The sequence below is a fragment of the Heliangelus exortis genome, chromosome 16, assembly GCF_036169615.1.
Source record: "Heliangelus exortis chromosome 16, bHelExo1.hap1, whole genome shotgun sequence".
In the NCBI taxonomy this organism is placed as follows: domain Eukaryota; kingdom Metazoa; phylum Chordata; class Aves; order Apodiformes; family Trochilidae; genus Heliangelus; species Heliangelus exortis.
Genome location: NC_092437.1, coordinates 16,079,843 through 16,103,987, shown reverse-complemented (window position 1 = coordinate 16,103,987; position 24,145 = coordinate 16,079,843). Strand labels below are relative to the sequence as shown.

Here is a 24,145-nt window from a genome sequence, read left to right as displayed (position 1 = left end):
CCGCGACGGCCGGCGAGCGCCCCCTGGCGGCGGCGCTGCTCCCGGTGCCCGCTCACCCTGCGGGTCGCGGCCGCCGCGGCTCCAAGATGGCGCAGGCGATCTTCGAGGCGCTGGAAGGTAACGGGGCCGTCCCGACAGCGGGGCCGCCTTTCTGTTGTCTCCCTCCTCCCCTCCGCCCGGCCTCGCCGCTCCGTGCTGCCGCTGCCGAGCGGGTCAGGGGCTGCGGCGGAGCCGCTCCGCCGGGTCTGGCCCGGCCCAGCCCGGTGCGGGGGATTCGCGGCACCGAGGGGCCGCGTCCCGCTCCCCCTTGGCCGCCCCCGCGGCGGCAGCGCGCACCGGCGCGGCCCCGGGGCAGGCGGGCGGTGCGAACAGCGGGGGCGGGGCGGCAGCGGGATCCCCCCCGGCACCACCGGCGTCCCTGCCGACCCCCGGCACCGCCCGGCCCGGCCCGGTACCGCCGCGCCCTGCTGTCCGGGAGCCCCGCACCGCACGTCCCCAGTGTCCGGTGCACCGGGCAGCCCCGTTAGCCCCGAGCTCGGGGCCCCGGGGAACCGCATCGCTTCCCTGCGCTGGAGCGCCCCATCCCTGGGCACACCACTGCTTCCCACCCCGGGGCACCCCGTCACCTCCCTTCCCCTCTGCCCCCCGACATGGCACACCCCATCACCCCTCTACCCGTGTGCCCTGGGCACCCTATTGTCACACTGCTCCTGTGCCCCCCATCCCTGGGCACCCCATCACCTCCCTTCCCCTCTGCACCTTAGGACACCCCGTGGTCACCCTGCCCCCTCCATGGGTCTCCCCATCGCTTCCCTGTCCCATGGCCTTTTTCCTGGGCTCTCCTCATCCTCCCCACACCCCAGGCTCACGCTGCCACCCCTCCGATGTGCCCCACTCCCCACCTGCCCCCCGGGGGTGGTCCCTGGGTGGGTTCTGCCCCCTCTCCCGGTGTGACCGAGCGGATCCTGAGGTGTTTTTTGTCTCCATGTAGCGCTGGGACAGTGCGTGCCGCAGGCAGGTGCCATCCCAGGGGGGGGTTCTTGGATGTGCTGAGCTGTGTCAGTCTCACAGTGAGCTCAGGGTCAGCCACTGGGAAAAAATATTGCACGAGGTGTTTATTTTCCTATACGGTGGATTCCACACGGGTTTTCCTTTGCGTGGGGGGACAGCACTCACTGAAAGGCTTTGCACCTGGTGCTCTGCAAACAGCACCTCCCAGCAGGGACAGCCGAGCAAAGAAATGTTTTTCTCTGTTTTACCAGGTGCATTTCCCAGCACTCTGTGTATAATCGGAGTTCCCGAGCTCCTCTTTGCAGTCAGCTCCTCAGTGTGTGGGTTTCAGAAGAGCAAAACATTTTAGCAAATTTTATTTTTTTAAGCCCACAGTAACTGGCAGCTTTTAGGAGCTGAGCTGGTTTGCTTTGTCTGGTTGATTTGATTACAAGTGGCACTCTGCTGAGAGCAGCCCTGTCCTCAGCTGGTGCTGTGGGCATCTTCACCCATCACTACCACACCTGTTGCTCATGTTGGTAGGAAAAAAAAGACACAAGATGTGTGGAATTCAGGGTACAAGGGAAAAATAGCCCCTGGGTGAAACAGACAGTCTTATTTTCCTCTCTAAACCGAGAGACATTTGAAAGGGACAAAAATAAAGCACGAATGAGTAGTCCTGCACATTTATCCTGGTTTCCCTGAATCATCTTTTTTTGGTCAGGCTCTGGGGAAAGCCTGCTGCTGCCAGCAGAGAGGGCTTTTTTTGTTGTTGTTTTTAGGTTTTAAGACTGTGAAGAACATCCTGCAGGCTGGTGCTGGCTCTAATCAGTGCAAGGTCAATCCAGAGCTTTCTTCTGGAATCCATGGATGGCTGTAAATGACATCCATGTAGCTACATAACTTTGCCTGCTTGACTTCATGGGTTACTGAACCTTGGATGTGGTGATTTCCCTCTGTGTTAAGAGCGGTGGTATGCATTTACTTTGTGAGGTTGCAGAGACTCTGTTGCATTTGAGTGAAATGCCAAATAAATGAAGAGCAATGTGTTTCTCTTGTCCTGAGCCACTTTTCTCCAGCAGAAGGCTGAGTGCAACACCAACAATGCTGCTGTGTCGTTTCCACCTGTCTTCAGGTGAAGCCTCCTCAAGCTTCTTCCTGCTTGCAGGAATGAGGCAATCATCTGGCTTTTTTACGTGGAAGATCTGGCTGCAGGTCAGAAGGAAACCCAGCATTCCTGTGACAGGCATATCACGAGTGGCAGCCTTGATGCAAGCTCTTCCTAATTATCCTTCTATTACACTAAACCTGAATTTTTCATCCCCCCTTTTTCTTTTGGGTCCTGCTATCTTACTTCTGCTGAAGAACAGCTGCTCCTTTTCACTCTGGTACAAATGTGCCAACAAGACCTCACAGCGCTGCCTGTGTGGTTGACCAGGAGGTTGTTTGTAGGAGAGCAGGCATAGTTTAAGGCAGGGCTTGGGTCAGGATGAGAAGGTCCACCCAGGAGTGCTCCAGTGGTGTTCCACTGGTGGGGCTGTCCTCTGGCTGCATCTCCACAGGAGCCAAGGCTGGCAGAACTGGACCTGCAGCTTCAACTGTGCCTCCCTGTGATTTATGTGAAAGGGTCTCCATGGGCATGATGGTAATTTTGCGGCTTTAAAATGCCATGGGTTATAGGGGTGCTCCACATCCTTTGGGAAGACCATGTCCCAGGAGAAATTTTAAAGTGAGATGGGGAACATGGAACAGGAAGATGAGGTTGGTTGCTTCTGCTGTGCTTTCCCTCATACTGTGACCTGTTATGGCATTTCACTGCCCTTCCTGGAGCTCTTCTCAGGAACCATCCTCATCCCACTGCTTGGGTATGATCAGACCAATAGATTTTATTGCATTGCATAATTCTGAGTTCAGAGCTTTATGGTTTTGGTTTGTAAAGATCTTGAAGAAAAGTGGAAAGCAACCTAGAAACCCCCCTACCTTTCTTTTCTCCCTTAATCCACAAGGCTCCCATAATACCCTGGCATGCCATTTGTTTTATTTGTGGGTTCCTTTTCATAAAGGAAAGATAGGGAGGAGTGGCAAAGAAAAATCGCCCCTTTTCACCATTTTTTTCCATAATCCAATTGTTCTACATGTCTTTACATCTAATTTCTAAAAAGAGAGAGTATGTCTGACTTCATCCACGAGTTTGTATGCTGCTGGCCAGGTTGTCTCCCTAGATGAGCAGTCCCCATCCCCGGTATTTATCTGGAATATTTTGGAACATTTTGGGTGTAGTGAAAAATATTTGTGCCAAAGCAAGTGAGCTGATTCTGACAACAAATCTGTCTGGGGGTGTGTGCTCTTGTGGAGTCCCAGGGGAAGTGGGAATGAGAGAGCACACAGCAGATCCTGTGTGAGAGGTGCCCACAGAGGAGCTGGGAGTGGAAGGAGCCACAGTCCAGCTCTCCTGCATGTCCCAGGACCAGGCTGGCAGCTAGTGGCTTAACAGATCCCCCTCAAGAACCTCTTCCAGGGGCCTATGCTTAATATTTCCTTCTTTAAGCTGTATCTGAATTGTCCTGCAGCTCGTAGCCATGTGTCTGATCAGATCTGGGGATGCTGATCTTGAAAAGAGGGAGACATTCCTGACACTGCAGCTGAGACAGAGCTGCTGCACACCAGAGATTGTCTTCAGCAAGCTCAGTGACTGGGCTGGGCTGTATCACACCAGGACCCCAGGGACACCCCTCAGGCTGCTCCCTTGTCCAGTCCGTGACATCCCGGAGCTCCTGAGCTCTTATCACACCATAATGTGTTCATATGTTCACAACCATCCTTCCTCTCTGCAGCAGATGCCTGAAGCCAAGTCTTAACTCAGTTTTCCTTGCCCTTCTTCCCTTCCTTCTCGTGTGAAAGGAGTGTGCAGAGTCAGGGGAATGTTACTGTGGTGCTCTACTTAATGCTCTGAAGCAGAGGGGGGTGAGAAGGGTGGCTCAGGGGCAGCAGTAGCTGACAAGCAGCTTTCCTCCACGAACTGTGAGTGAGCTCCTGGTGCCTGAGTTCTCTGGTTGGCTGTGCTTGATTTACCATCCCTGCTTCTGTCTCCCTCCAGGAATGGATAATCAGACGGTGCTGGCTGTGCAGTCCTTACTGGATGGTCAAGGAGGTGTGACAGATCCATCTGCTCAAAATGTCAATCCCTCCACTGCCATCCAGTCGATGGGTGAGTCCTGGCAGCTCTGGGAGAGAGGGGCAGGGGCTGCAGGTCTCGTCCCACAGGGTACTGTCACGACTGTCAGGACAGCAGCAGAGTGGTTGTAGGTGTCAGGCACTGCTGCAAGTGTTGTGAGCCTCTGGCAGGAGGAGGCAGAGCAGGAGGAAGGGAACAGAGTCGGTCATGGCAATAGACAGGACCCTGCCTTTACAGTAAAGATACAAAAAAAGGAAGCAGCAGCTGCTCTCCCTGTGGCTGCCTGTGCTTCTCACTGATATATCTCTTCTGTGCATGAATATGGAAACTGGTGCTTGACCAGGACATGCTGGGTGGACACTGAGTTATCCCCTGAAGGAGTTATATTCTGTGTCCCCAGAAACATTCTGCCCCAGGCTGGGAATCAGGGAGGAGGTACAGCCTGATCAAGTGCCAAATGGTGGTTTGCTTACCCTGCAAATTTCACCTAGGACATACTAATGGGGTAACTTTTTTCTGCTTCCAACACCAAGCAGAGGCACCAAAGATCAGCAGTCTTGTTGAGGGGTGGCTTCTGGACATAAGCTGCCATCTTCTCTGTGCCCTGATCTGGGTGACTTCTCTTCCTTTGTGCAACCTCAGTAGTAAGATCTGACACAGCTGGCATAACACAGGCACTTTGGAAGAAGCAGTCTTGACTAAAAGCTGAGGGTGCAGCAGGAGCAAAGTTGGGTTCATTATTCATGTCTTTGGGATGAGAAGACAGGCAGCATATTTCAGATTGCTGCAGGGAAATGTCAAGTTTTGTACGTGGGAGCAGGGCTGAGATGGGCTCAGTAGCATTGAGCTTTGAGGGTTGGGGAGGAGGGAGGGTTCGGCCCTTGCAGCTGATCTGATGATGGTGTCCTAGAGATGCTGAGATCCAAAAGGGGTATGTTTTTTCCCTGTGGCTGTGGTTGTCAGGTGTAGCACTGGGGAATGCAGAAGGTCTGGAGCAGTGATCCTGTCCCCTTAATTGCAGATGACGAAGATGTGTTCCTCTGTGGGAAGTGTAAGAAGCAGTTCAACTCGCTGCCTGCCTTCATGACCCACAAGAGAGAGCAGTGCCAGGGCAGTGCCCCTTCCCTCTCCACAGTCTCTCTGTCCACCAACAGTGTGTACACCCCCTCCACCTCTGTGCAGCAGGCTCCAGGCGCCAGCCGGCAGGTACTGTGCTGCAGGCAGAAGCTCTGCTGCTCTGTCCCTGTGGGTTTGGGAGTGGGGGGCACCTTGGGGTGATGCTTTGTGAGATCCAGTGATACCTCATCTCATGACTGACCTCTCCTCTGGGAACCTCAGATGTGGTCCTTTTGGCTTATGACCTCATGTTTAAAGCTGTCTGATCCTCTGCAGTGCAGTGTCCTTCAGCACAAGGATCTGATGGGCTTTTTTCAAGACAGGAGAGCTTTCATACTGGGTCTGAGCTATACCCAGACTGGTCCTACTGGAGATCCCCAGTGTCACAGCCTGGCAGGCTGGCCCTGTGCCTGGGTGCAGGCTCTGGGGTATTGAGGGTAGAATGGCTCTCACTGTCCCCAGGGCTGTGGTCTGGCTCATGGACAATGAGGAGGGCAAAGTCTGGCAGCCTGGTTCCTCTGACCCTCTTCTCAGTCTCCTGCAGTTGAGCCCATATAATGTGTGAGGAGTGCTAAGAGAGGAGCTCTCTGGAGTAACTCCCCCAACAGACTTCTCAGGAGGGAATCCCTTTTTCATGACATCTACTGTGCCTGCAAACATGGGGGTTTTCAAAGTACTTCCAAACCAGCTGGTTTTTTTTTCAAGCTAACTTAGTGCCTGTGGATGGTGCTGCCCAGGGCTGCAAACACAAGTTATTTCCACACATAGAACCAGACAGCCTCCCTCCTTTCTTGTGGTCCAACCCTATTCTGAAGAGGTGAAGCTGCCGGTCATCAGCTGCAGCCAGAGCAACCTCCCTCAGTTCTCTGCCTTCCCTGGCTGGAGAAAGTACCCAAGAAAGGCCTGAACTTGTCTGTGAACAGTTTGTCTTGCAAATCTTGTTTAATAACCCCTGATTTGAATAATAACCAGTAGCCACTTTCTGAAACTACTGTGATATTTTTATACTCCTTTTCTGAAGCACATTTCTGGAGCTGCCTTATTGTTATGGCTCAGAACTATCCTGGACTCAGCAGGAAGCTGCAGATAATTATTGTGGCTCACTGGAGGCAGTGAAATCAGAGACTCTGAGGCTCAGCAAAAAGCAGTTTCATCATCTCTGATTTATTTCATCCTGCTGCTGGCCAACAATGCATCTTTGTGTTCTTTCAGCAAATCTCTACATACATCACTGTTCCCCCGTCTCCTTTGATCCAGACCCTGGTGCAGGGGAACATCTTGGTCAGCGATGAGGTGTTGATGTCTGCCATGTCTGCTTTTACATCCTTGGACCAGCCAGTGCCAACAGTTCAGCCCCCAGCTCAGGTAAGGGGCCCGGGAGGTCCTGCTGTGTGGCAGGAGGGTCCTTCAGACATCTGCTTTGGTGCTGAGTCCTGGGCACCTTTACAGTGTGACAGCCAGGCTTGGGAAGGAGTGATGGGTAAACGACAGGTTAGCTCTAGGGCCTTCTCTCTCCTGGTGTCCTTGTTGCTGGATGCCCAAATTTTTGTGATGTGGTCTCTCCAGCTTCTCTTTTAGCCCCTGTTGGCTTCCAGAGGCCTTGTCAGTTTGTTCTGTGGATTCCTCTCCTCCTGGGATGTTGTTTTGGGCTCTCTCTGGAGCTGGCCAGGCTGTGTACATGCTCCCTGCTCTGAAAATCTTTTTTGTAACCAGAAGGACCAAAAGCTTTAAAAACAAAGCAAAAAAAAAATGCACTGGGGCTTTGAGTGCTTGGCTGTGGGGGAGACAGTGTCTTTGGGCAGGTCATGCCAACCCTCTGCAGGGCAGCACAGTCTGGTCAGACCAGGCTGTTGGACAGTGCTGCCTTGTGTCAGGACATTGCTGCTGTTCCTGCGGGTTCTGGTTTGAACTGGGACTGGAAATGTGTGGGAGGGAGCAGCCCCTCCAGCTCCTCACTGCTGCAATTTCAACATCTTGTCTGTCTGTCTCTCCCCTTTTCTTGGTTTTAGAGCAGTTTGAGTATGCACGCTGGGGCTGGCTACCTCTCCCAGCCCCCTCCACCTCCACCCCAGCCACCACCACCCCCTCCTCAGCCTCCCCCACCTCCCCCCCCGAGCATGGGGGCTCCAGGGCAGCCCAGCACTGGCAGCAGTGGTGTGGTGGAGGTGTACAGTGCTCCTGCTCCCATGGCAGCAAACAGCACGGTGGGGATCCAGACTTTGGGGATGCCACCCTATCCACCCATGGAGGTAAGGCCAGGGGCTGTCTGCAGGGGCTTGGCTAACCAGCAAGGCTGCTTGGGAGTCATCTGGGCTGGAAGTGACAGGATCACAGAATAGTTTGGGTTGGAAAACAGCTTTAAAGGTCAACCAGTCCAAGCCCCCTGCAGTGAGCAGGGACATCTTCAACTCGATCAGGTTGCTCAGAGCCCTATCCAACCTAACCTAACCTGGAATGTTTCCATCTCCCACCTCTCTGGGCAACCTGAGCCAGTGCTTCACCACCCTCACTGTAAAAAATTTCTTATGTTTAATCCAAAAATACCCTCTTCTAGTGCAGAATTAGAGGCTGGGAAGATGCATTAGGTTATCTGACAATGAATATTTCTTCTGGGAGAAGGTACTGAACAGAAGGGTGTCAGCAAGATGATGGAAGTTCTCAAAGCAGGAGAAATGAGGGATGGAGGGCTTAGGAGACCTGACTGCCTGCTGTGGTTGAGGGATACCTGCAGGTGTTGGGAGTGAGAGGGAGCTGAGGTGAGTGGCTCACCTCCCAGAGGGTGCAGAGCACTGCCATGTGCACAGCAGGCTTAAAGAGAAACATTCAATCTAAATATCAGTGAGCTGGACAAGGCAACTTCTCCTGGACAGGCAGGGTGGGATTTAGTGGCTGGTCAGCTGTTGGCAGCCTGCACAGCCTTCACAACAGAAACAGAGGTTTGTTGGCCTTGGCTTTTTAGCTGACATCTGATCTTGGCAATGCCAGTGGTCAGACATGGGTGGGGATATTGAATACCTAGTGCTCTGTTAATTTATTGGGGTGGACTGCAGAAGCACCCTCAAATATTTCACCCCAGGTTGATGCCTCTTAAGTCTTTTTCTCTAAGTATCCTTTTTTAGTGTTGGTGCTGATGTAAAAATCCACCTGGAGTTTTCCTGTACTTTCCTCCCTTCTGCAGTTCTGCCAGGACAGGCAGCAGGGACTTGGTGGTCCCTCTCCCTCAGGGCTCGTGTAAACCCACAGGGTCAGCGAGATCATTCCAGTAACCTGCTCCAGAGGGATGAGAAACTCTTTCAGGTGTGAGAGGCTTGATGGCTCTTTCAGTGTTTCTTTGCTGTCCTCTTGCTGCTGTAATAAATCCTGGATACTTTCTGATGTTCAGCAGGAGGGTTTCACACTGTGCAAAGTGTTAGTTTTAGTTAGAGACACAGTGTTGGACTAGTGAACCAGAAATTTGATCCAGTTTGGCAGGAGAGAGGGAATTCAGTGAGGCTGATGGCTTGCTGGGAGAAGTGTTGCTGGAGATGCAGGGCAAGGACACAGCACGACTCCAGGTACCAAACTTTTTTTTCTCTGATAAACTGCACTCTTGCAGGTACCCAGCCAGTGTGTGGAGAGCCCTGTGTTCCCTTCTCCTCCTGTGTACAGCCCTGGGAAGCAGGTATTCAAGGCCAAGAGCACCAGCACTCCCACACCCTTGACCAGCACAGGAGGAGCTGCTGTGGGTGGTTTTGATTCTTCCTCTGCTGCCAAAAGTCGGCGCTGCAAAAATGAGAGTGGGCTGCAGGGGCTGCAGGAAGGTGGGTGCCCTGCACTGCCCTGAACACCACCATGGGGACTAGGGTGGCTCTGGCTGCACAGGCAGCTCCAGAGGGGGATGCTCTGCAAAACTGGTGCTCAGTCTTGTGCTCAGTCTGTGGAGCTGCATGTGGTTGGATCACACCTGAGGTGCAGAGATCCTGCAAAGTAAAGTGGTTTAGCCCAGGGAAGACTGCCTAGCCACAGGGCTGGTGGGCTAGCTGTGGCCTGGCCCTGAAGACCTCCCCAAAGGCTCAGCAGACCTGTCCCTGCCACGTGTTCCAATGCCACTGAAGGAAACACTCTTGCCCCCAGGTGAGGCAGGATAGGGATGGAGGACCCTGCCCATTGCTGGAGTGAGGGGAGCACACTGAGCTGAGGGACAAGGGAGGTCCCAGGTGTGAGGTGGAGAAAAGCCTTGTGCCCTTCACCCTGGGAAGGCCAGGTCTGTGGAGTGAGCACCATGCAGATGCTGGGCTTTAACATTATTTACAGAGGTGTGAATGATCATGCAGGCTGCAGCTCCCAGTCCAGAATTTCCTAGAACATCCCACAGTTCTGCTGTTTTCCATTGCTTTATACCCCATCATATTAGATAGAAGATGTGACTGACTGATCTTCTGGATGGGAGAAATAAGCATGTGCTCTGGCTGATGACTGACCTTGGTGAGTTCATAGGAGAGACACATAACTGGGGCCCTTCCTCTCACTCACCCTGTGTCTTTTCCCATTGCCCAATGTGCTTTTAAAGGAGGTGCTTTGTAGCACAGCTGGAAGGGGCCCTGGAGCCTTCCTGAAGGGGATGCCCTGCCCACTCTACTGCTGCTCTCCTCGGTACTTCTGGAGTTGGCTCAGGCTACATTAAATACGTGTTTGTGCCCATAAGATCTGGCCAGGCAGATCTTAGCCTTCCATAAACCCTTTATTTACTCTTGGTCCTGAATAGAGATGTTATGGGATGAGGGCCCTGTGGCACAGGGGCACAGGGCTGTGCCATGTGATCTCATTCCTGGGTGTATTCTTGATTCTTGCAGGCAAAACCAAGTCCCCCAAGCTGAAATGCACTTACTGTAACAAGGCCTTTACCAAGAACTTTGACCTGCAGCAGCACATCAGGAGGTAAGGACACAGCAGAGTGGCTGGGGTGGAGGGAGGTGATCACAGCCCCTCTGAGGGAGGTTGCCCAGCCCGGTAGACCTTGTGTTTGTCATGTCATAGAATCTGTGCTGTGCTGGGGGGTCATCCTTCAGCCCCCTTCCACCAGGACACCTTCTCCCCAGTGGAGATGGTGCATCACGGATGCAATCTTCTTGCTGATTATGTGCTGGGACTGGTGTCTTCTTTCCCTCCCTGATGAGACCTTGAAAGGCAAACCTGTTGTCACCTGGTTATTGGTGCAGTGCCATCTCCACTGTTTGTCCCTACTTTTTCCTCTACTCTCTCTCCCTACCAAGCTGCAGCCTTTGTGTTTGCTGGTGTTAGTAAACTAAGCTGTGTCAATATAGGGAGCTCTCATTAGAGAGCTCTTCTCTGGCAGGAGGCAGCTGAAATCTGCAGAGTATCCCCCAGCAGAGTCTGCCAGAGAGAAGACAGGTCAGAAGGAACCAGAGCTTTCACTCCCCTTCCCAGCCTGGACCCTTCACCTCACTTGCTCCATGTGTTAGAGGCTGCCTTTTCTCCTGCAGGAGAAGGGGAGGGTAGAAAGATGTTCCTGTTGTGCAAGGGGAGAGCAAATTCAGGGAGATCAGGGGGCTGCAAGCTAAAAGAGACATCTGTAATGGGAGGGAGGGATGACTGGGGCTGTGTCCCTGAGCTCTGTGTGGAAACCCTGACAGTGAAAGTCCTCTTTCTGTTCTTCTTTTGATCTCTTGCTATCCCCTGACCACAAGTGTTTTGTGTGTGCACCAGGAATATTTCCCCAAGCTTCTCACAATCCACTTCCATGGGTTAATGAGGCCTGAGGGCCCTCATTTGGCTGGTCCAGGTGCTGATGTGCCCAGCAGAATGCCACCTCACCTCTCTGCCAGCTGCTGATCTGGTGCTTCTGCCTTCAGTCACACAGGAGAGAAGCCCTTCCAGTGCATTGTGTGTGGCCGAGCCTTTGCCCAGAAGTCCAATGTGAAGAAGCACATGCAGACCCATAAAGTGTGGCCTCCAGGGCTGGGCTGCACCATCTCCCGAAACTCCATCACCGTGCAGGTCATGGCCTTGAATCCCAACCAGACAGAGGAGGAGGAGAACACAGGTTTGCTGCCTGGGAGGAATCAGCAGTTTCTGTACCTCAGCAGAGGGAGGGGAGCAGGGCAGGCAGGAGCTGTGTGTGCTGTTTGCAGTCCTCCTGTGGGGTTTCACAGCACCCACCAGAGCAGGAAGTTGTAGTTTCTGGACTCCAGCTGGCAGGTGCATCCCTGGGGACCCCCAGGCACAGTGGATTAAGGTGCTGGTGGAGACAGTGGCTCCAAGCTCTGTGCCAGTCTGTGCACATGGACAGGGGGAGGCTTCTTCTCCCTTGTCCCTCCCTGGCAGGTGCAGGTTTGGCAACACGAGGCAGACTCAGCAGCTCTGCTCTAGTGCCCAGACCAGCTCAGCCTGGCCTGGTGCTCTGGCTTGTCTGCAATGTGAAGTCATGCCTGGGCTGGGTCTGGCCCTGGTGGCCAACTGAAAATAACTTGAGGCAGACAAAAAGCTCCTTGCTGGCAGACTGTGTCTGGACATTTTTTCAGCTGGTGGGAGGGGAGGGCACACTGTGACAATGTCATGGGACAAGGCCCCAGTGGAGCTGCTCCATGCAGGCATCATGGGCTGAGGGCTACTATCTGGATCTGTCCTGACTTCTGCCAGAGATAGGAGCTGATCTGGCTCTGGTTCCCTGGCTTGGGACCTGCCCTGCTGACAGCTCCACAGAGCACAATTAGGTCCCTGGAAAAAGAGAATGGGTCAAGGAGAGGAAAATAGAGTAGTCAGAGACCTTGATGATCTGTAAACAAACTTAAAACTACCCTGTTAGAGACTGAGATTCCTCTGATTTAAAGAATCTGTCTTTGATAGGAAGGGGACTGGTCCCAGATCCAGGCATGGTGTGTTCCAGCAGTGTGGCTCTTGCACGACAGCTTTCGGAGCTGTCTTGTGGCAGTCTGTGACTTTCTCTCTCCCTTTCTCCAGGTTTGACACAACCTGCAAGGAATCCTTCAGAACCACCCCAAGACTTGAGCCCCTTGGAGGAGAGTGAGACAGGCAAACTGGAAGCCAAGCAGGTTGTCTTGATTGATAGCTCTTACCAGTGCCAATTCTGCCCCAGCAAATTCAACACCTATTTCCAGCTCAAATCACACATGACACAGCACAAGAATGAGCAGGTAGGGACAGAGGGTGCTCTGTGTCAGTGATGAGATTGGGGTGGGCTTCATATAGTGCCTGTCCTGAGCCTCTTGCTCTGTAAAGCTGCCAGTGCTCTGCAGGCAGCTCATGTCTCTGAATGCTGTCTGGCTGCAGCTGTGTGCTTTGAGTGTCTTTGAGAAACTCTGCTGTGTGAGAAGTCAGCCAAGCAAGTTTGGGTGGCCAGAGAGGAAGCAAAGTCCAAAGTTTTTAGTGTATGTGTCAGGTCGTGGGGCTGTCACTTCTGGGGTGTTGTGGTCTCACCCACTCAAGTGGTTTCAGGTGCTCATACCAACACCCCTTCCTCCCCCCTTCTGCCTTAGAGAACTGCCCTGACATTCTGCATTTGCAGAACTTTCAACTCCCTGCAGGTTCTGCTGCACCTCAAGCTGTCAGCCACATTTTGATGCTGAACTGCTCTGCACTGTTCTTTACAGACTCATCCTCTGAGGAAGGCAGCAGAGGAGGGGGATGTTTTACCACCACATTTTGTCCTGCTGCAGTGCAGGGCAGGGTTTCTGCTGTGCCCTGACTGCGTGGCATGGTGGGATGCTCTGGAAACTCCAGTGCTGCTTTGTTGGTGGTATCAGCCCAGCTGTTCTCCAGCACAGTGGGTCAAGGTCACTCTGTTGACAGAGGATTTTCCCTGGTTGTTTCCATGTGTGCTGCTCCAGTCACTCTCCCTTCTTCACTCAGGTATACAAGTGTGTGGTAAAGACCTGTGCTCAGACCTTCCAGAAGCTGGAGTCCTTCCTGGAGCATATCAAGAGCCACCAGGAGGAGCTGAGTTATCGCTGCCACCTCTGCAGCAAGGATTTCCCCTCCCTCTATGAGCTGGGTGTCCACCAGTACTCCCACAGCCTGCTGCCCCAGCAAAGCCCCAAGAAGGACGTGGCAGTGTACAAGTACAGTAGCAATCAGTGCTCACAAGGCTTGTAGGAGTGAGTGGGTGCAGAGTGTGTTTGGCTGAGAGTGGGGGGGACACCAGAGGGAAGAGAGGACCATGTATTCTGCAGTTCTTTTGGGCACCCCAGTACGAAAAGGGGGGGCCCCTCCACCAGGCTGCTAGGGCAAAGCACTTTGAATGCAAGGAATCTTTCAGAAAAATATTGAAAAGCTGGGATCAGTCATGTGGGATGATCCTGCCACTGCACGTCATGCTATCACCAGTCAAGAATGAGATAGGCACAGCTGAACCTGCACTGGGAAGCCCCAGGGAACCCAGGGAAGCCCCTTTCCTGCCTGGTTTCTGTGATGCTGAAATACCCAGAGCAAAGGGATTGCAGGCTGGAGAAGCTGTGCTCAGGTAAAAAGAGTTATTTCTCCTGTTCTTTTGCTGCAAAGGGGTTTTTTACCTGGGAAAACCTTTCTACTAGTATAGAGGGAAAAGGTGAAGAGTTCTGCAAAGAGCTCCCTGGAGCTTTTGAAATGCCTGTAGAGGCATCCAGGAGGAGTCGGAAGCCCAGAGGGTACTGAAGCCACCTGGAAGCTTCATGGAATGAATAGTCTGCTACTTCTTGCATAGACCATAATTCCTAGTTATCTTTGCATTGTGGAGCTCCATCCTGGAGCTTGCTAGTGGGAATCCTTGAGGTGAGAGCCCTGCTTATGTATGAGGAGGTTGAAGTCTGATCTGAGGAAAAGGGGTTTCACAGCAGATGCACAGTGTGAGTGTCTCCATATTCTGCCCATGGTCGCCACTGTCTGTATCAGTCAACTTTGGGAGGGGTCTCTGGCAGAAATACTGCCAGGAGGTGTAAGAACAGGCCTGTGAGATGGAGGGGGCCCAGCTGGTGTGAGAGAGGGTGTGGCATAAGCCAAAGCTTTGGTAGTCCTAGCCATGGGTCATGTTGCTGCTGGGCAGTAACTGGGGAGCTGCCCAGCTGTCTTTGTGCTGTGAAGATGGAAGGAGGTGTTTTAACTGAGACAGAGTTGTTACTGAGAGCTTGTCTCCATGAGGAAGCAATGTGGAATATGTGGACAGGTCCCTAGGAGCTCCCACGAGTGTCTGTGTGGAAGGGCATTGGCAATCTGAAGGCTTCTCCACCCAGTTTCCCAGCATCTGCCCATCATGAAGGTGCCATGTGTGAGTGTGATGTGGCCATGTGAGGTGTCTGAGGTTTCAGAGCACCTGGGGGGTGGTGGTGGTGGTGGTGTTACTGACAAAATTCAACCTGGGAGGTGGCTGGTGCAACCCTGCTGGGGTCTGCTGGTGGTGTCCTTGCTCACAGGCTCTGTCCTTTCTCTCCACATTCAGGTGTGTGAAGTGTGTCAGTAAGTACTCCACCCCTGAGGCCCTGGAGCACCATCTGCAGACAGCAACACACAACTTTCCCTGCCCTCACTGCCAGAAGGTGGGTGAGTGGGTGGGTGACCACTGCCTCCACAGTGCCAGGCACCTAGGTAGGGCTCTGGGGACAGCCCTCAGCTCCCTTTCCTCTCCCTTCCTATCTCAGTACAGGCTGGAAGGCTCGTGGGGTGCTTCTCAGAGCCAGAGGTGATTGCTCCCCTGGCCTCTCACACACAGCATGTTCCTCCCCACAGTGCTGCCTTTTCTCCCAGGTCCTGTTTGCTGAACAGAATTTGGCAGGGGAGCTCCCTTGCTCCTATGGCAACCCAGGACTGCACACTTTGTCTGTATTTCTTAAAAGCAAGCGTATCAGGAGGAGTAAAGTTGGTTTGGGTGGCAGTGCCTTTGTCCCACCACACCTGTGACTGGAAGGTTGAGGAAGAGAAGCTCTAGGTCCTGGGGGAGTTTGAACACCTCCATTGCTGTCCTCTTCTCCTGCTGCAGCAGAAGCCTCTGGGTTCCCCCTTGTTCCCCTCTTTTGGATGAGCTCTCTGTGTCCTGGGCAAAGATAAAGCTGATGTGACTGGCCTGGGTAGGTTTTGGCTGGAAGTATTCTCTTCAGCACAGCCCTGTTTGAGGGACAGAATTTTGTGGGATTTGAATTCTAATAAATAATTTTTTGAAATCCACACTTAAAATTTGGACCCTTGCTCCTCTGTTTATAAAAAGGAAAATCCTGCAGTGGGGAACAGGGACAATCTCAAAGGAGTAACCACTCTGTACTGAGGTAGCTCAGAAAGGGGAAGTGCTCTCCTGCCATGGTTAGTAGCCCATCTCTCTTCACCTGTGTCCTCTCCACTTCTCCACCAGGTGACAGATGCCCTTCTGAGCCTGGGTGGGCCTTTCAGCATGCAGCATAGGGGTTGGAAAGCTCATTATCTGCAGAAATATTTTTTACTTCTTTTTGTGTTCTTGTGTTGCTGTTTTCTGGAGATTTGAGAGCACAGTCCTGGGCACCAAAACTCCTGGCTCTGCTGTGCTCCCTCAGATGAGTGACTGCAGCATCCTCATTAGGAATTTCCTTAGCTTGGTTATCCCCTTTAGCCAAAGGAACCTTTCTTACTGGTTTTATAAAGACCATGAAGGGGTGGTGACAGATGATTGGGAAGCACAAACTGAAGTTAACACTGTGGGAAGGTAGAAACTACGGAGGCTCCTTACCCAGCCCACCCTACTGGGTGGGAGTTCTGGTGGGCATCCCTCTTGGGTGCTGGTCCCCAGCAGCATGGTGTTACAAAATTTAGCAGCATGGTTTCAGCTTATGTGTTTCTTAAGGAGGTGGTTTTAGGTTTATTTGGGTTTTTTTGTTTGTTTTGAAGTCCTATCTGTATTTCCCTTATGCAAACTAAAGATTTCCTCAGTGCATCCTTTCCAAGAAAGCTGCCACCAGGAGCTTCTGGTGGCTTCTCTACAGAGAGTGCTGTCCCCTGCGTGGTGCTGGCTCTCAGCCTGGGTTTGGTATGTTCACAGGTGTTCCCCTGTGAGAGGTACCTGCGCCGACACATTCCCACGCACGGGGGGGGCAGCAAATTCAAGTGCCAGATCTGCAAGAAGTTCTTCCGCCGAGAGCACTACCTCAAGCTGCACGCCCACATCCACTCGGGTATGGCCCCCCAGCACCACACTGCTCACTGTCCCTGTGTCACAGCCCCTGCTGTGCTCTGCAGTGCCCTGGCTGTTTTCCTGATAACCAGAGTGAGAAAGTTTTCCATATTTGTGGGAACAGGGGGTTTGGGTTCAGCCTCATGCCCAGTACTGCACTGGTTAGGAGTGGTTTCCCCAGGTGGCTGCAGAAGCTCAGGAAGTTGTCTCCAGAGAGCAGGAGCAGCATACAGTGTGGATTGCATGGAATTATGGAATCATAGAATAATTTGAGTTGGAAGGGACCTCTCAAGGTCCCCCAGTCCAAGCCCTGCGGTATCAGGGACACTCTCACCCAGATCAGGGTGCTTAGAGCCTCCTCAAGCCTCACCTTGAACATCTCCAGGGATGATGCCTCAACCCCCTCCCTGGGCACCCTGTGCCATTGTTCCACTGCCCTCATAGCACAGAACTTGTTCTTCACATCCAATCCAGATCTGTTTTTCTCTAATTTAAATCCATTGCCCCTCAGCCCATCACTCCAGGCCCTTGCACACAGTCCCTCTCAGCCTTCCTGGAGCCCCTTCAGACACTGGAAGGTCACTGTGAGGTCTCCCCAGAGCCTCCTCTTCTCCAGGCTGAACACCCCCAGCTCCCTCAGCCTCTCTTCCTAGGAGAGGAGTTCCAGCAATTTTCCACTCAGGTGTTCCAGATCATTTTTAAAGCCCTCCTCTGGACCTGCTCTGTGTCCTTCCTGCACCCACCCCTTCCCCCAGCAAGCAGGGTAGGAAACCTTGGAGAAGATTATAGAGAAGTAAAGAGTGGCACTGCTGCCAGAGTGAATCCTGAGTGTGACTAGAGCAGAGCTGTGTGACTGGATTGTCCCTGACTCTTGATCTCTTTTTCTTATCCAGGTGAAAAGCCCTTTAAGTGCTCAGTGTGTGATGCAGCTTTCAATCGGAAGGACAAGCTCAAGAGACACATGCTGATCCATGAGCCTTTTAAGAAATATAAATGTCCCTTCTCGTATGTAGTGTTGTCCCCGTGGTGACGGCTTGTCCTAATAGGGCTGGGGTGGGGTTTGGATAGAAGGAATGTCTTCTGCAGGTTCCCTAGGGGACACACATGGCATCTTTACTCTGCCAATCCAGTGCTTTTAGGGGAGGCAGGAATGCTGTGTGCTGTTAAACTGGGAGCACAGAAGTCCCAGTTCTTTGTCACTGACTTCCTGTGATGCCACATAATTTCATCTCAGCTCGTCTGTAAAATAATGCATTCTTCATGGGAGGCTTGTGTGGGGGGCTGCAGCTGGGGAGCACTGGAGAAAAGAAGGGGTATTACTGACCACAAAGCATGGGGTTGCCTGAAGGATGGGTTGTCCCCAAATGCCTTGAAAAGCACTTGGCAAAGTAGGAGCTGCTGTACAAGCCAGACAAACCCAGGTTTATGAGAGGCATTCCCAAATCTATGGCACAGCCACAGGCCTTCTGAGATAGCCAAGGCTGACTAGCTTCTCCCTGTTCCAACCCCTTTGTAGCTCCTTCCAAAGCATTTCTGTCTCCAGCTGGGGTCCTGAACCTGCTGCTTTTAGGAGCATTCTTAGGAGGCACAGACCATGTGCAGTCTGGCAGCAGCTACGTGTCCCTGTGACAGCCTGGTTGTTCCTTGTCCCTCTCCAGAAGGACTGAAACCAGGGAGCTTTTGCTGAGGCTGCCCTAAGGGACCTGTCTGGGTGCTGCTGAGAAGGGTTGTGGATCTTTATGGTCCAGGGTCTGTTTATAAATCAATCCTCAGTTGATCCCTGCTGCTCACCAGCATTTGTTGTTACAGGAGCCACACTGGCTGCAATAAGGAGTTCAACAGGCCAGACAAGCTGAAGGCTCACATCCTGTCCCATTCAGGTAAGTGCAGCCCTGCCTGTGCTGCTAGTGGTTGGGAATGCCATGCCTGGAATTCCCTGGGGGCTGCAGGAGCACTTACAGAAGGAGTAATCCTGTGAAGGAAGGATGGCAAACTCTGAAACTGCTTCTCCTTTATACACCAGAGGTGCAGGATGTTCCTCACAGGTCCTTTCCCCGTGGTGCCTCTCTGCCCACTGCTGAGCTGACACAGTTACTGGGTAGTGTCCTGTGGGAGAATTTTCCAGCATATGTGATAGTGTTTTCCAGATATAGGCCTAAATTCTTGATATTGTTTCTTAGTTTTACATTTTTTATCTGTTGCTGCAGGTCTGTTGAAGTGAGCCTGCACGCACTGCTCTAAGCTTTGGTCAGTTTTCTAAAGCAGTATAAATCTACAGGCAGGGCCTGCTGGCAAGACAGAAAGCAGAGCTGGGTTTGCTGTCAAATGAAAATCCAAAGTGCTCTGTCCACTCCTCCTTAATACCATCCCACATACAAAAGGAGATCTTAGGATTTGATTCCCTTCTCTCTGTGTTCCAAAAATTATGCTCCCACTCCCAATATAGACAAATAATTTCTTATGCCCTGGGAAATGTTCTGACTTCTGTCTCTTGGGGTAAAACTGAAAGTCATTCCTGTCATGTCCAAAGCCCTGCAGAGTGTGATCAGATGGACCTGTGCTGGCAGTGCAATGGGTGACTGGCTTCAAACGCTAAGGAAAAAAAAGAAAGGGAATTTTTTGTTTTAACTTACCAAATACACTTGAAAAAAAATAAATCAGAGTTTAAGATTGTTTTGCATTTTCATCGCAACTACCTGACTTTTTTTTTTTTTTGTGATATTTTAATCCTCTGAAATCCTCAAGTTCTTGAGGCAAGAACTGTTGTTTCAGCCCTTGGTAAACACAGACATTCAGGGTGCAGCCATCAGGCTTGCCTGGCACAGGGTCTCCTCCCTTTCCTCAGGGGACATCTTGGAAGGGGAGGTACAGATTCTCCTGCCTTATGGTGCAGGGTCTGTAATTGAGCTCTTTCTCTCGTCATGATCCATATTAATTATTAATATTTTATATTTTGTTTCTGAGGAAATATTAGCTGCTGTGCATGCATGTCCTACATACTGCAAAAGTAACCAGGTTTATGGTTTGAAGGAATTACAATGGTTTAATCAGGGAAAATGACACCAGGTTGATAGGTGTTTTTAGGAAGGAGGTAATAGTGGGAGAGAAACAGAGAAAACAGATTTTTGAACAAATTAATCACCCATGGAAAGGGCTATTAAAAAAGAAAAGAGAACAATTAGAAGGTTTTTTTCACCCTCCAAAGAAAGTCTCTGCAGGAAACTGTCTCTTTGAAGTCACTGATGCTCTGCTGCTCCTTGGTTGGGTGCTGCTTCCTCTTGGCTTCTCTCGCTTCTTTTCACTCTCCTCATTTTTTCCCCTTTTCCTCTGAGTTTTTTATTCTTTTCATCAATTATTGCCAGAGGTTGCAAATTGGTAAACACAGGCCTTCCCTTTTTATTCAGGTTTCCTGGAATTCTCGTATTTGCTGCTAATTTATGTTACTGTCTGGTGGCCATCAGTATCAGTATCGTTAGCATTTTATCTTCTTACTGCTGACAAAGGGGGGTGTGTGTGTGAGGTGTGTGTGTGTGAGGTGTGTGTGTGTGAGGTGTGTGTCTGTGTGTGACTGTGTGAGGTGTGTGAGGTGTGTGTGTGTGAGGTGTGTGTCTATGTGTGTGAGGTGTGTGTGTCTGTGTGTGACTGTGTGAGGTGTGTCTGTGTGAGGTGTGTGTGTGTGAGGTGTGTGTCTGTGACTGTGAGGTGTGTGTGTGTGAGGTGTGTGTGAGTGTGTCTGTAGATGAGATTTTGCTGGTGGAAATAAGTTTGGTCCATTTTAAACAGTGTAAACAGAACCTGGGTGCCGGGGGAGGGAGGGAGGAAGGGAGGGGGGGGAAGGGGGTTGCTGAAGAAAGAGGCGATTTTTCTCTCTTTTCAATGTCTATCCACGACACCTCTGCTGCTCCGCAGGGATGAAGATCCACAAGTGCCAGTACTGCAACAAATCCTTCAGCCGCAGAGCCCACATGGTGGAGCACCAGCGCTGCCACACCGGCAACTACAAGTACCGCTGCGCCACCTGCAGCAAGGGCTTCACCCGGCACAAGTACATGAGGGACCACAAGTGCCGGCTGGGCTCTCCCAAGGACAAGGACCTGCAGCTCAGGAAGCCCCAGAAGAAAAGGGTGGCACGGGGACGCAAGGCAGGCTTTGCCCTCCCCGCCCCGCTGGGGCTGGAGGAGCTGAAAGATGGAGGTGCTGGGGAGAGCCCCCCCCCAGGCAGCCCCGACAAGGAAACCTTCCAGGAGTCGGATGCCGTCCTCTCCATCGTGGTGGGGGGGTCTGGAGGTGCTGACCCGGACCTGGTGGTTCCTGTGCAGCCCAACACCATGGCATCCAGCCTGGCCCTGGCAGAACTGCAGGCTGGCTCGGATGGGCCCTGCACTATGCTGGCTGTGCCTGTTTACATCCAGACCTCAGAGTGAGGATGTGTAGAGCCACTGTGTGGCTGAGGGCTGCTGCTGGGGCTGTCAGACTCCGTGCTGAAACTGATCCTGGTGAAAAAAGACCAAAGCTCTCATGGGGAGGGAGATGGATATGGGAGAGTGTGGCTTTCTCCACTTCCTTGGGCAGAGGACTGCTCGGAAGCCACCACGGGTTACAAGGCACTGAAGAGAATGGCTCTGCTGTTTCTTGTCTCTCTGCATCACTGCTCAGCCTCGGGCAAGGAAGACAAAGATCCCTGAATCAGGGTAAGAGAAGGAGCAAAGCTGCCAGAGAGCTGCTGAAATCGGGTGGCTTTGCAAATCACAGCCTGTCCCATCTGTGGTTTTTCTGGTCTAAAAGCTGTATTGCCCAGTATTTGGGTGTCCTCTCCGAGAGCAAACAATTGATCCTTCCTAGTGGAAGCAAGTTCATCCTGAGATCCTTTGGGAATACCATTCAGAAATACCCTGACAGACTTTTTTCTCCTCTTTTTCTCTCTTACTAGAAAGATCACCTTGTCTGTACTACATGTGTTATAAACACCATGGGCCTCATGTGGACTCTGTGGCTGGGAGCATGTCCATGTGTTGGCTTTTCTCCCTGGCTTCTGTTCCCTCCACAGTGTTTGGGTTTTTTCCATGCTTTTAACCCCTATCCAAGGAGCTCCAGGTGCCTTACAGATAACAAGTCAGTCCTGGGCACAGTTAAACATGACACCTGTGTACAGCAGGGGACACAAAGTGCTGGGTGAAGTCACCTGTCCTCGGTCTGTGGAGTGGGTACTGCAGGCTGCTTACATACCTGGTGTGGAGTCAGATGGCTCAGAGGTGCACAGGGATGGGAGGCAATGGGGATGTGTTGGAACATACAATTTTCAGGGCTGGGAGGGACCTTTAAGTTCATGCAGTTCCAACCCCCCTGCCATGGGCAGGGACACCTCTGATCAGGTTACGCAGAGCCCCATCCAGCCTGGCCTTAAAAACTTCCAGGGATGGATGGGGCTCCCACCACCTCTCTGGGCAACCTGTGCCAGGGTCTCACCACCCTCATGAGGAAGAACTTCTTCCTAACTTCCAATCTCAATCTCCCCTCCTCTGGTTTGAATCCATCCTCCATGTCCTGTCACTAATGACATCCCAAAAGTCCCTCCCCAGCTTTCCTGTAGCCGCTTCAGACACTGAAGGTCACAATGAGGTCTCCTCAGAGCCTTCTCCTTTCCAGACTGAACAACCCCAACTCTCTCAGTGTCTTCTCAGCAGAGCTGCTCCAGCCCTCTGAGCATCCTCGTGTCCCTTCTCAGGACGCAGTCAGCACCTCCATGTCCCTCCTGTACCAGGGGCTCCAGAACTGGATGCAGGACTCCAGGTGGGGTCTCAGGAAAGGGGGAGAATCCCTCCCCTCGACCTGCTGGCCACACTTCTCCTGATGCCGCCAAGGATACAGCACCAACATGGCAACTTCTGCCTCAGTATCAAGAGAAGCAATTTCTGCACAAGGGGTGGTCAAAGGGAGGAGGCTGTGAGATCTCAGTGCCTGGTGATCCTTCAAATTTAGCAGAACATCCTGCTCTGAGGGGGCTTGGGAGGAGGTGGCTGGGCTGGGGACCTCCTGATGGCCCTTCCTACTCACATGTCTCTGTGCTTCCATGAGATGTCTTGTCTGCTTTAGAGTTTATTTGCCCAGAATTCTTGTTTTATAAATACTTAGCTCTGACAGGAGAGGCACAGGATCAGGAAATAGTTTGCTAAATATAATTCTCTCCTCCTCCCTGTGTATCCACACCACAGGGTGTCATTATGTGGTCTGTGGCACTGCAGTTGTGTCTGTTCTGAGACACAGCAGTGTGTGTGCAGCACTCCTCCAGCTCAGGGGCACTGTCTGCAGGCCTGGCCTGCTCTCTCTGGCCCCTGCTTTTCAACAGCCCTGCACAGGGCCAGCCCAGCTCAGTGAGATGCTGGAAGCCATTTCCATCTTCACACAGTGCTGAGGGTAAGTCAAAGAGTGGAAGCAGAGACAGAAAACAGCCTGGTGTGTGGCTGTGGGACACAGGGGCTGAAAGGTGCTGTGCTGTTTGATACATGTTTGCTGCGTGCTGGTGCTGAACCCAAACAAGTCTCAGCAAGTTTGATCTTGAGTGCAATGACTGTCCTCCTGGAGTCAGCCTCAGAGTGATTATGGGGAGCAGAACATAACAGCCAGCCTGGGCTGGCTGATTGTGCAGCTTCTGCCTTTGGGAGAGCTGTGAACAGGAGTCCTACACCTGCCTGATGGATGCTGCAGCCCTGGGGGCACTGGCAGAGGAAAGGATGGTGGCCCCCGTCCCCTTCTTCCCAGCTGGGCTGGTGCACTGGACCACCTGCAGAGCTTCTCCTGCAGCCTCACTGCCCTTTCTGTGGAAAGTTAAAAAAAAAAATGCAGTTACTTAACAACAAAAAAACCCTCTCTCCTCTGTAGCCCAACTGCCTGCACATTAGATTTTGCCATGGAAGGAAATGTCATGGGAATGAAAATCTAGTTAGGAGACAATATTTTGTCACTGAGACACCAGGAGTGAGGTGGGGACAAGCTGTGCAGGGAAGGTGATCACCACAGCAGGCCAGACCAGAATCCCTTTCTGCAAACCTGGAGCCAGCTGAGATGTCTGCAAGCTCTTCATTCTGGCTGGCCAGAAAGGAAGAATTCTACCCAGAGTTCTACCCCCTTTGTTTCTCTGCCCACTGTGCAGCTGCAGCCTGGGCCCAGGCAGATCCAAGCTGCTCAGGTTGCTGATTTGATCCCAGCAGCTTTCCACAGAACTGGTTCCATCCTGCGCCCAGGGTACCAACCTTTTATTTAAAAAAACAGTCAGAAGCATCTTGGTATTTTCTGGAAGTTCCCTCAAGTGCCCCAGGGCCAGAGCCATCCCCCAGGAGATGATACTGGATCATAACAAAGTTCTGTGTGCTCTGCATCCACTTTTGACAGCAGATGTTTACATGAGAGGAAGAAAAGTGCGGGTAAAAGCTCTGCTTCCCCTTTTGCCCTTTAGCCTCCCATCTCATCAGCTGGGATGGGGTTTTCCTGCCCTGGGAGTGGCTCCTCTCAGCCTTAGTTGGGTTTTTTCTTGTCTGCTGTCTCTGCCCTGATGTGAACCAGGAGGAATGAGGCAGGAATCCAGCTTTGTCACTGACCCCCTGCCTCACCCCTCAGTGAGGAATCTGTCTTTAATTGCACTGCCCAGTGTTCTTCCTGTTTGCTGGGGGCATGAAAAACTTCTCTTGCTGAGGAAGAGCTGTTTTGGTTCATCTTTCCTCTTTGCCATTTGGAGTGGATGT

At 52.2% G+C, this 24,145-nt stretch overlaps 1 protein-coding gene across 2 annotated transcripts; it reads left to right on the top strand.

Moving 5' to 3' along the window:
- The first annotated feature begins 66 nt into the window (after positions 1–66).
- On the top strand, positions 67–21,385 carry ZNF341 (zinc finger protein 341). Of its 2 annotated transcripts, XM_071759661.1 has the most exons (15): positions 67–117; positions 4,088–4,198; positions 5,187–5,371; positions 6,494–6,646; positions 7,291–7,530; positions 8,877–9,081; positions 10,114–10,198; positions 11,134–11,324; positions 12,242–12,435; positions 13,151–13,359; positions 14,712–14,808; positions 16,275–16,407; positions 17,300–17,411; positions 18,216–18,286; positions 20,316–21,385. In XM_071759661.1, the coding sequence occupies exons 1-15, from the start codon at positions 87–89 to the stop codon at positions 20,828–20,830; spliced, it is 2,532 nt and encodes an 843-aa protein (XP_071615762.1). In that variant the 5' UTR covers positions 67–86; the 3' UTR covers positions 20,831–21,385. The 2 variants fall into 2 exon arrangements, with proteins under 2 accessions (XP_071615762.1, XP_071615763.1); XM_071759662.1 differs by lacking the exons at positions 67–117; positions 4,088–4,198; positions 5,187–5,371 and having other exon boundaries at positions 6,531–6,646; positions 7,296–7,530.
- Positions 21,386–24,145: the final 2,760 nt, after the last annotated feature.

Excerpts from the sequence above, each read along its gene's own strand:
- ZNF341 (XM_071759661.1), top strand. The coding sequence starts at position 87 with ATGGCGCAGGCGATCTTCGAGGCGCTGGAAG. Across the intron at positions 10,199-11,133 it reads CTGCAGCAGCACATCAGGAG|TCACACAGGAGAGAAGCCCT; the intron begins GTAAGGACACAG and ends TTCTGCCTTCAG. Across the intron at positions 17,412-18,215 it reads AAATATAAATGTCCCTTCTC|GAGCCACACTGGCTGCAATA; the intron begins GTATGTAGTGTT and ends TTGTTGTTACAG.